The 12,093-nt window shown below is 49.0% G+C and overlaps 1 protein-coding gene across 2 annotated transcripts in view; it reads right to left on the bottom strand.

The window, feature by feature from the left end:
- The window catches only part of USP34 (ubiquitin specific peptidase 34), a 2,681,755-nt gene that overhangs the window by 1,697,544 nt on the left and 972,118 nt on the right, over positions 1 to 12,093 (bottom strand). For both annotated transcript variants that reach the window (XM_078649291.1, XM_078649292.1), the window contains exon 37: positions 2,125 to 2,277. In XM_078649291.1, the coding sequence (XP_078505417.1) occupies positions 2,125 to 2,277 (153 nt within the window). The remainder of the gene's footprint in view (positions 1 to 2,124; positions 2,278 to 12,093) is intronic.

The raw sequence follows: 12,093 nt of genomic DNA, 5'->3' as shown, positions 1-12,093 counted from the left end.
CGCCCATATGTCTCCATCTGGGTTCTCGACGCCCCCTCACCGGGAAACGGTGTATAGGGGGATAATATGTGGGGCCGCATCACCCGCGGAGAGCCCACGCCCTCCACAGGCCGGAAACCAGCCCTCGGGGACAAACTGCGACACTTAGCTACTGGTGAGCGCCGCTCCTGCGGCTTAGGAGAGGGATGAGGATGAGAAGGACGACGGCGGCTTCGAAAACCTTGCGCAGAAGCTAATCGAGGTGATGAAGCCAATCTGGACATGCGAGCCAATAGAAGTTTCATCAGGCGCTCCCGCCGCGACTTCGGCTTCAACTGATGGCAGGCCTCGCAATCAGAGGAGTCGTGATGTTCCCCCAAGCACCCCATGCAAATGAGGTGAAGGTTTGTCGCCAATATCAAGCGTCCACAAGACGAGCACGTCTTAAAGCCCGAAGGCATCCGCACACTGTTCCCACAAACAAACACAACAGCGAAAGGTAAAGGCCTAAACAGGCCCGGAGCACAAGCCGGATCCGCGTTGCACACAGAAAAGCAATAAACTGACGTAGGCGCGCCGGGGTGGGACTTATGTGACCTCGCTGACATCACGAACGCGGACAACGCCTGGGGGGATGCGCGTGATGCAGTCCCCCCGGCGCGCAGGGATGCTGTGGCAAAACATTTCCAGATCCAGTCTCACGTCTGGGGATAATTCTACGTTAAGAAATCTGCGGCTAGTAGTCTATCAGATTTCGTTCTCAGTAGCTACTGAGGGAAGGACATTTTGATTTTTCTAAATACGATACATTAATTTATCATTTTACTAGCCAGCCATAACATTTTTTTTTTTATTGTCTTTGGTTTTTGGCTGAGCATATCCTTAGGCTGACCACATTATCCTGTATTTGCTTTACTTGATGATCAAGCTCTGTTCCATTGTCTCCTTCCGAACTTCTAGTACCCAAAGGGAATGGCCTAAAGCTGTGTCTAATAGTCACAAGTAATGATCCAAAGCCACACTGAGTTACTAGTGCCTTTGCTTCCAGTGCCCAAATTTCAGCCATGCCCAAGATCCCTACTCCCAAGCATGGCTCACCTTGGACCTACCAGGCACCCATGACTTGTATGCCAGGTTCTCCTGATAGATAATGAGATGGCAACCAAGATTAAAACTTTGGTTTGAGAACCCAACAAATACACTGTCATGTGTACTTTGTACAATCATTTTCATAGGATTTCTTCCAAAATACGAGACCATTCACAACAAACCAAAAAAAGACATCACCATCTCTTGGCTTAAGCTTTGTCTTCATGTTATGTTTGTTCTCATTCTGTGCTGCATTTATTATACTATAATGTCCCAAGACTTCCTGACAAATGCAACTTCCGCACTAGTAATAACCTGCACAAAACTATATATGATCAAAACTGCATGCACACATGCTCCTATTGAAAGTTTTATAAAGATTAATCAAACCAACATTTATAAGTGTTTAAAAGGTAATATAATCTACATAAAAAAGTTACCAGTGTTTACTCATCTCAAACTTTTATAAAAACGTTCTTTCCCTGTTCAGTAGATGCTACAGTTACCAACGTCTGAAGTTGAAAGTGATTTAACTTCAGCAATCAACACATACCATTTTGCCAACACATCTAGGCACATCAAAACCTCTCACTAATATAGCAAACACACATACCCAAATATATAATCCAAATCTGTACATGCCCTTTCTTGATCAGTCATATTTTAGCATTTGTTTTTTTAGGATGTTAGAATACTGGAATGCTGTGAGCTCCAATTAAATCAATGGAGTGACTCAAACCCAATAAGGGCTAATACAGACCCTTTGGTCCAACATTCCGATGTTTGCCTTTCTGTTTCTACTTTTTTAATTTATAACATTCTATCCCCAGTGTATGGAATAATCTAATAGCCTTTTCCGCCCTTCAGCATCAAGCTTTAACAGCTGTTAAAGGGCTTCACAGCCTTTAAGAACTAATATTGTTCCCAACAGTGGGCTTAAATGGTTAATTATGTTGCTTCTGCTGTATATACAAGTGCATGGGGTACATTTCAATACTCCTAATAAATCAACCATTTAACACCAGCAACATTTACCACAACAAGAGAGAACCTTACCCTAGCAGGTTTTAGAGCTTGAGCATCAGGAAGAAACTTCAACAAGGTCGATGCTGCCAGCAGCAGAAAAGATCGATTTATTGAATCTCCCCCATCAAGACATGAGAGTGATAACTTGTACAAACCATTGCAGGATTCATGGCGCACTGCAGTCTGAAAGAACAAACTGTGTTAAATAAAATCTACACTTGAAAATGTTATGAACAATTTTTCTTTAACAGACATTTTGAGAAAATTCAATTTTGAGTTACGAAATATGTAAATTAGTTATTTCAAGGCAACTGTGGATCAATACAATGAGACACACTGTAATACAGTTCTTACAAAAAGTTATTTTATTCAATTTAGGAAAAATAATCCTTAAAAGAATGCACACTGAAGTTTGTTTCAGATTAACAAATTCGGGGAACTCATTTTCCAAGGAGGACAAACTTGACTGCCAATAAAAAGAGCCTAGGATTGGATTTGACGTTGCCATAATAGCTCCAACTAATACAGAGGTAATAACGACCAAGTTACTTACCTTCGGTAACAATATATCTGTAAGAAACATTAGTTAGTGATAGATTTCTTACCTTAAAATTACCCCAGGTGTCAGACTGGATCCGGAAAGTTTTTGTCATCAGTACCACTGCGCGTCAGAAGGTGGCGTCGTGAGGCTCCACGTTCGTCACTGGCGTCGTGGTTGTCGAGATGACGTTGCGGCAGCTACTTAGACGCCGCCCTCGCGTGCTGACGTCAGTTCTGTACACGACTTTCTGCACCAGAAATACAGAGCCATGCAAGATACTGACCACTGATGCATTGAAACTAGGGCCCTGAAAGGGATGACCTTAACCCAAGAAATCAGTTCACAGAAAAGGGAGGATGGGTTGGGCGGTAAGGAATCCATCACTAACTAATGTTTCTTACAGATATATTGTTATCGAAGGTAAGTAACTTGTTCTTCTGACATAAACACATAGTGATAGATTCCTTACTTTAGAATAGATACCCCAGCAATACCAACCCTTGTGGTGGGCCTGCAAACCAAGATCACACCAAGAAGTACCGGAGAATAGAACGGCCAAAGAAGCTGTCTCTTCGGACTTGGTTGTCCAGGCAGTAATGCTTTGTAAAAGTGTGCAACGAGGCCCACGTAGCTGCTTGACAGATGTCTTGTAAGGGGACACCACGTCCCAATGCTGTAGTAGCAGCCGTCGCCCTGGTGGAATGGGCGCCCAGCCCCACCGGAGGCTCCTTCTTCGCCAGAGAATAACAGGCTTTTATACACAAGACAACGCATCTGGAGATAGTCCGCTTGTGTACGGCCTGACATTTTTTGGCACCTATGTAGCCAACAAAGAGCTGGTCATCCACCCGGAACTGTTGTGTGTGATTCAGGTAAAATGAGAGCGCACGTTTTGGGTCAACATTGTGGAGCCTCTCTGGAAGGATGCGAGGGCAGAAAGAAGGTGGGCAAAGTGATGGTCTGTCCAATGTGAAAGGCAGTGACAACCTTTGTCAGAAAGGATGGACGTGTTCTGAGCACAACCTTGTCTGGATGGACAGACAGAAAAGGAGGTTTACAAGAAAGAGCCTGGAGCTCACTTACTCTCCTGGCAGAGGTGATGGCAACCAGGAAAGCAGTCTTCAACGTCAGCAGACAAAGAGGACAGTTGTGAAGAGGCTCAAAGGGAGCGCACATTAAATATGTGAGAACCAGGTTCAAGTCCCACTGTGGCATTACGAAGGGAATCGGAGGGAAAAGAGGAGTAATGCCTTTGAGGAATCTATTTACAACAGGGGACTTGAAAAGAGAGGGCTGATCAGGGAGCCTCAGAAAGGCCGAAATAGCAGAAAGGTAGCCCGTAATAGTGTCCAGAGCAGAGCCCTGCTAGGCCAAAGAAAGAAGGAACATTAGGACTTCTGAAAGAGGGGCAGAAAAGGGATCCACAGCCTTTGCTGTGCACCATGCAACACATTTGTTCAACCTGCAGGAGTAAACCAACTTAGTGGAGGGACGCATTGCTGCCAGAATGACATCACAGAGTTCAGGAGGCAAGTCGAAAGGAATCAATTGCCGCCACTCAATCTCCACGCAAAGAGGTGGAGACTGGACAGGATCGGGTGGAGGACGGTCCACTGCTGCTGCGACGCACAAGTTACTTACCTTCGGTAACGATATATCTGTAAGAAACAGTAGTTAGTGTTAGATTCCTTACCCAAGAATATCCCCAGGAGTCAGACTGGATCCGGAAAGTTTTGCGTAGCAGTACCCCTGCGCGTCAGTAGGCGTCGTCTGCAGCTTCGCGTCCGTCGTCGTTGGCGCAGGGATGATGTCGCCGGAGTACCTAGACCCCGCCCTCGCGCGCTGAAGTCAGTTCTTATACACAGCTTTTCTGCACCAGGAACGCAGAGCCATGATAAAAACCGACACTGGTGCCATAAAACTAGGGCCCTCAAAGGGATGTACCATAACCCTAGATGTAGGTTCGCAGAACGGGGAGGATGGGTTGGGCGGTAAGGAATCTAACACTAACTACTGTTTCTTACAGATATATCGTTACCAAAGGTAAGTAACTTGTGCATCTGAAAGAAACTGGTTAGTGTTAGATTCCTTACCTTAAAATAGATACCCCAGCAATACCAACCCCAGTGGAGGGTCTGCGAACCAATAATCACACCAGAAAGTCCTGGAGGACAGAACGGCCGAAAAAGCCAGACTTGGCTGTCCAGGCAGTAGTGTCTAGCAAACGTGTGCAGCGAGGCCCACGTAGCTGCCTGACAGATGTCCTACAAGGGGACTCCCCGACCCAGGGCAGTAGTAGCCGCTGTGGCCCGAGTGGAATGGGCATGCAGCCCCACAGGAGGCTCCTTTTTAGCCAGTGAATAACAAGCCTTGATGCACAAAACGACCTATCGAGAAATGGTCCGTTTGTGCACCGCCCGTCCCTTCTTAGCGCCCACGTAACCAACAAAGAGATGGTCGTCCACCCGGAACTGGCATGTGCAGTCCAGATAGATTGAGACCGCACGTTTTGGGTCCAGACGGTGGAGCCTCTCTTCCTCTTTCGAGGGATGCGGAGGCGGAAAGAAGGTGGGCAAGGTGATGGACTGCCCGATGTGGAAGGCTGTGACTACTTTGGGCAGGAAAGAGGGACGCGTTCTCAAGACAACTTTGTCCGGATGGACAGAGAGGAAAGGAGGTTGAGAAGATAGAGCCTGGAGCTCACTCACTCTCCTGGCAGAGGTGATGGCAACCAGGAATGCAGTCTGAAGAGTTAGAAGACGAAGAGGGCAATTGTAAAGTGGCTCGAAAGGAGCGCACATCAAATAAGTCAGAAAAAGGTTCAAGTCCCACAGAGGCATCACAAAAGGAACAGGAGGAAACATGTGAGTGATGCCCTTCACGAATCTATTTACAACAGGGGATTTGAAAAGAGAAGGCTGATCAGGAAGCCTTAAGAAGGCTGAGATGGCAGAGAGGTAGCCTTTGATAGTGCCCAGAGCAGAGCCCTGCTGGGCAAGAGAAAGAAGAAAGAGGAGAACCTCTGAAAGGGGGGCAGAAAGGGGATCCACAGCCTTTGCTGTGCACCATGCCACAAATTTGTTCCACCTGCAGGAGATTACTGATTTTGCGGAGGGACGCCTGGCTGCCAGAATCACATCACAGACTTCAGGAGGCAAGTCAAATGGCCTCAACTGTCCCCGCTCAATCTCCACGCATGTAGGTGGAGACTGTACAGGTTCGGGTGGAGGACCATCCCCTGCTGCTGCAACAGAAGGTTCCCCTGAAGAGGCAGACGAATCGGGAGATCGAGAAACATGCTGAGTAGCTCTGGATACCAGTATCTTCGTGCCCAGTCCGGAGCCACACGGATGACTTGGGCTCGGTCACGGCTGATCTTCTTCAGCACTCTGGGCAGAAATGGTATAGGCGGAAAGGCGTACAACAGACTGCAGCTCCACTTGCGACGAAAAGCGTCTCCGAGCGAGTGCCGCCTTGGAAATTCCAATGCGCAGAACTGATGACATCACGCATTCACTTTGGTGGCGAATAGATCGAACCAAGGATCTCCCCACTGCTGAAAGAGACATTGCGCAACGTCCGAGTGAAGACGCCATTCGTGATCCATCATGCACCTGCGGCTGAGTTAGTCCGCCCTGGCATTCAGTGAACCTGCAAGGTGTTGAACCACTAGGGAAATGCCCTGATGTTCCAGACATGTCCAGAGGAGCAGAGCTTCCTGACATAGGGTCCACGACCCCACCCCGCTCTGTTTGTTGCAGTACCACATGGCGGAGGTGTTGTCTGTGAAGAACAAGTTAATTACCTTCGGTAACGCTTTTTCTGGTGGATACAGTATCTGCCTGTGGATTCCTCACCTTGTGAATATCCCCTGTGCCAGCAGCATTCGGAAATTTTTCGTAGCTCTCCACGCAGACGAGGACGACTTCACAATAGCATGGCTCCGCTCGCGGCTCCGCTGACATCACCGGAGACATAAGAGAGCCTCATCGGCGTGATGACGTCAGTTCCGCCCTTTTTTTCGTGCCTTCGAGGCACACGTCGGACCGCCATAAACATATATAGTATACACAGTACACAGTCTTCAAACCAACACACACAGTGCGAAATCAATACCGTAAAGCAAAAAGAATACAGTTCCTTTGAAAGTAACAGATATTAATTATCACCATTGCAGGTATACAAGGGTGGACAACGGGGAGGTGGGTGGGTCAGTGAGGAATCCACAGGCAGATACTGTATCTACCAGAAAAAGAGTTACCGAAGTTAAGTAACTTGTTCTTCTGATGGATACAACTGCTAGTGTATTCCTCACCTTGCGAATAGAGTCCCACAGCAGTCCCCACTCCCGGAGGAGGGTGTTAACCCTTCTATACCAAAAAGTCCTGTAGGACAGAACGCGCAAAGCGACCGTCCCTCCTCACCTCGGAATCTAAGCAGTAATGCTTTGCGAAAGTGTGGAGGGAGGCCCAAGTTGCCGCTCTACAAATGCCTTCCACAGAAACACCCCTAGATAAAGCAGATGTAGAAGACTTTGCTCTGGTAGAATCCTTACCGGCCAAAGAGTAACAGATCTTGATACACAAGATAATCCATCTAGAAAAGGTGCGCTTGTGCATCACTCTGCCTTTCATGCGACCAATGAAGCCCACGAAGAGCCGGTCATCCACAAGAAAGTATTTAGTCCTATCGAGGTAAAAAGTCAACGCCCTTTTAGGGTCCAGACGGTGAAGCCGCTCCTCCTCCTTGGAAGGGTGAGGGAGAGGATAGAAGGTAGGAAGGGTAATGGACTGCCCTAAATGGAAGGGAGTTACCACCTTAGGCAGAAACGCAGCCCTGGCCCTGAGTAACATCCTTTCAGGAAGGATGGTCAAGAAAGGCGTTTCGAACTCAGAGCTTGAAGCTCACTTACCCTCGTTGCCGAGGTAATGGCTACAAGAAAAACGGTCTTAAAGGACAACAGTCTCCACGGACACTTGTCCAAGGGCTCAAAGGGAGAACCCATCAAGTAGGTTAAGACAAGATTCAAGTCCCATTGAGGCACAATAAAGGGAGTGGGCGGAAACTTGTTAGTAAGGCCCTTAATGAACCTTAACACAATCGACTTGAACAAGGACGGCTGATCCGGCAAGCAAATGAACGCCGTCCTGCTGGGCTAGAGAGAGAGCAAACTGAAGGATGTTGGACAAACAAGCTCTCAAAGGGTCAGTAGATTTCTCCCCACACCATTTGACAAATTTGGACCACCTGTAGGAATAGATAGACTTGGTGGAGTGTTGCCTGGCTGATAAAATAACGTCCACCATGTCAGGCGGGAGAGAAAAAGAATTCAGGTTGCCCCGTTCAAACTCCAGGCATGAAGGTGTAAGCTCTGGAGGTGGAGGTGTAGAACCTGCCCCTGCGACAGCGAGAGGAGGTCTGCCCTGAGAGGGAGACAGAGCGGAGGGTGCGACGAGAGGTGAAGTAGATCTGTGTACCACACCCTTCTTGGCCAATCCGAGGCGACTTGGGTCCGGTCTTGGTGAATCTTCCTCAGAACCCGAGGAATCAAGGGTATGGGAGGAAAAGCGTAAAGGAGTTGTGAGCTCCAACCCAACTGAAACGCGTCCCCCAAAGCTCCCTGCATCGGATACTGGAGACTGCAGAATGACAAGCAGTGAGCATTCTCGTGAGTGGCAAACAGGTCCACCCAGGGTTTCCCCACGTCCGAAAGACATGTCGAACCACCTCAGGATGAAGCCTCCACTCGTGGTCGGCGGAGAACTGCCGACAGACTGTCTGCACACACGTTCAGAACTCCGGCCACATGATTTGCCATCAGACAAATCTGATGGTCCTGAACACAGGACCAGAGACGCAGAGCCTCTCTGCAGAGACAATGCGACCCTACTCCTCTCTGCTTGTTGACGTACCACATCGCGGTAGTGTTGTCCGTCAGCACTTGAACCGACTGACCGCGAAGGGAAGGGAGAAAGGTCTTGAGCGCCAAAAGTATCGCCTGCAATTCTAGAAGATTGATATGAAGCAATCTTTATTCCGGAGACCGAAGACCCTTGATCTCCAGATCCACCAGATGAGCTCCCCACCCTAGAGTGGAGGCTTTGGTAATCACAGTGGTCACCGATGGAGGAAGGTGGGAAAGGCTTCCCTTGAGACAGATTGCTCTCCAAGCTCCACCAAGACAAATCCGCTGCAGTGTCTCTGGAGATCCTGATCGACTACCTGAGATCTCCCTTGTGTTGAAACCACTGCCTGGGGAGGCACCACTGGAGTGCCCTCATATGCCAGCGTGCATGGTTGACGAGCAGAATACAGGAAACAAACAGACTCAGCGAGGTGCTTGCTGTTTTCCTTCAACGAGGGACCAAGATGTTGCCTTGTCTGGAGTGGTAGCGGGAACTGCCCGCCCCCCTCTTGAAACGAGGGGTGCCAGCACTTGTACCCCATTCCCAGCTCCACTCCAAACACCAGAGAGCGAACCTACCCTTCACCCCTACTCTCGCTATACTAGATAACAGAGATGCCTGCCCTTCACCCCGCCCCTTTAAGCACACTGACGTAGCTTCCCTACTATTAAAGTTTCCCTAGTGCTCCCTTTCAGCAAGTTCCCCTGCCACAGTTCTTCATAGTTTCTTGCAATAACTACATTAAGATGAACTATATTGAAAGTATTTTACCTGAAAACGACAAATCAGCTTCTAGTTTCCCGTCAACCAAATCTGATAGAGTGCATGCGTAATTCCCAGCCGACTCACTGGTTGCAGCATGCGACCAATTAACACAGCGCTGCGGTCAGAAGACTAATAATAGTAAACGGAGCAGTCATTTTAAACTAGTCAATTGTTGCGGTGTGTCACGGAAGGACGGCAGTTAAACTGTTTATAGGTTCCCAGTAAGGCGGTAACTGTTTACTTGTTGAACCATGGTAGTGTCTGCAAAACCGAACAGAGTAGAGCAGGTGATCGGAAGGGGAAATGTGGTCTAGGACTGTTATGTTTCTTCACCGCACCACTGCCAGCCTGTGTGTCGCCAGCAGTTTGCTGCCCCGTCATCATTAGAGGAATAACCCTTAACCAAGACGTAGCCTCACATGAATGCATTCTCAGTACAGTGCATAACGGTCCGATATAGTGCAAATCATCAGATGTTTGTGAAAAAATGCGGAGACTTGTTTTTTTACCCTATCTCATGGGAGGATAGTAAAACAGTTTATTTGAAATGTAATTTAACAATCATGCTTGCCCACATTTTTAAAGAGAAAAGTGGGAGAGTTCTAAAACAAGCACTCACCTGAGGACGACTTCTTCCGGCGGCGATCGGGCTGAAATGGCTTCAGCAAAGCGCCGACATATTACGATTCGGGGGCGTGGTTTTCGTTCTCTCCTCTTCCCATTGGCTGGAAGGTAAAATTCCAGCCAATGGGAAGAGGAGAGAAAGAAAACAAGAAAGAAGCTTAAAAAAACGCCCCCGAATCCGAAAAAGACGGGGTTTGAACCGAGTGACGCCCCTCTCCTCCAATGGCTGGCCAGCATTTACTAGGCCAGCCAATGGAGAAGAGGGGCGGGTTCCAAGCCCCTCTAAGAAACATTAAATCTTCGGGCTCCGCCCACACTGCTTACGCTGTGCGACGGAGTCCTCGACCTAAAAATGGTATAAGAACCACGTGAGGGATAAAAGTGAGGCCTAGGGCCTGTAGAACTGCTGGGGCAACCAGGAACCACCCAAGGTAGGGACGCAGGAGACCCACGGGGGACGCGTGCAGTGTCTAAACACAGACGCAAATCCCCACTGACTTCTATGGAGGAAAATCAAGTTACAATTTTAAAGATTAAGGACACTTCGGAGTGAACTACGATGGAACCCCTTTAGACTTAGAAACTTCGAGAGTCAAGACCCACGGGAGCACCGGAGTACTCGTGTTACCTCACCCAGGGAAGCTGGGAGCATAGGTGTCTTTTGGTGTCGGGTTTCGTCCTCCATTCCAATGGAGAGCTGCGAAGAAGTGCTGCAGGCGACCAGAGGAAAAGTGTTTGGGTGGATCCAAGGGTGGATTTTAGATCTGAAGAACCTGAAAGCAGAGGGGACAGAGTCTGGGTCACTAGCCAGTTACTAGGATGGCGACAGGAAGATGCCAGCCGATGTCGGGTGCTTTCAAGTGAAGTAGGGGAAGCTTGATTCTTCAGCCACGAGGACCAGGAGGAGTCGACGACTACCAGGAGCTGGATTCAAGCTGTCCCACGTAGGATGTCGAGTGCTGCAGCGTCAGAATCAGACTTCTCAAGACCTGGCTCTTCGAACAGTAGCAGCATCCCTCCAGCCCCCCCCCCTATCCCCCAGCGCCTTGAGACCCTCACGGGTATGTAGTATGCTTTACAAATGCTATGATTGATTAATTGATTGACTGAATCCGGATTGGACCCAACAAACCTTGGCAACAGCACCCACGCAAGAAGACAAGATTGGCTTCGGTGCAGACCAGCAAGGACTGAGGGACTCACCCTTTGGAGGTTAGTCAGGGCACGTCTGGAGCAACCAGGAAAGCTCAAGAAACAAAGGATTGTCCTTCGTGGGGACCCACTAGCCAAGGGACTAGGGATCGCGAAGGAGCCTCAAGCTGCGGTGAAGAAAGTGGACTCGCAGGACACTCGTGGAGTGCAGGCCTCTCAGCTTCGGTGCAGAAGGTGCTCGGGGCAAGGGCAACAAATAGCCCAATGCACAGCTTTGGGAAACTTCGGGAAGTAGGTGCAGTTACAAAATTGCAGGATGTCCAGGAGTTCCGGCCCCACGTCTCTTGTGACGGCTGGGGGTCTCAGCTTTGCTGGGATCTCGTGTCGGCCTCAGAGATGTCTGGAAGTAGGTGTCAAGTGTCGCAAATTCTTCGGGATCCGGCGGGAGCCTCAAAAATGGAGACCGGCAAGATGCTCTTAGGTGCCTGTTTGAACAGAGGAGTCACTCCTTGACCCCAAGGGAGATTTCTTCCCTCTTCCAGTCGATATGGAATGTCGAAGGACCAAGATATCTGCTTCAGAGTTTCGTCCAGGGTAATCTAAAGTCCTAGGGACTGGGTTCCTATACTTATTCTAAGTTAAGGGGATGGACTAACTCTAAGGTCCCACTTATGGGAGAACCTGGAGAGGGGGGGTTACACTCCACCCCTTTGTTCAGTTTCGCGCCAGAGCTGGGGCTGAGTGCCCCAGCAACCGGTTTGAACTGGGAAATGCATGGAGCACCTTGTGTGCCCCAGGCAGTGTCCGAAAAGCATTCACTGAATGCAACCCAGCCTGCTCCAATACACTAAAGCCTGTCTGGGGAGGTGCTGGCACCTCCCTGGACAGGAAACCTATTATCCAGGCCTCTCCTGCCGGAGGTTCATCCAGCAGCAGGAGGTCAGACTCGTGTCTGTGGCAGCAGCATCCATTTTGTGATGCTGAGGCTCTTTTAATCTATTACCGGGTATA

Source organism: Lissotriton helveticus, chromosome 6 (genome assembly GCF_964261635.1).
Source record: "Lissotriton helveticus chromosome 6, aLisHel1.1, whole genome shotgun sequence".
Classification (NCBI taxonomy): domain Eukaryota; kingdom Metazoa; phylum Chordata; class Amphibia; order Caudata; family Salamandridae; genus Lissotriton; species Lissotriton helveticus.
The sequence above is the reverse complement of the archived record's forward strand: the minus strand, read 5'-3'. Positions and strand labels throughout refer to the sequence as shown.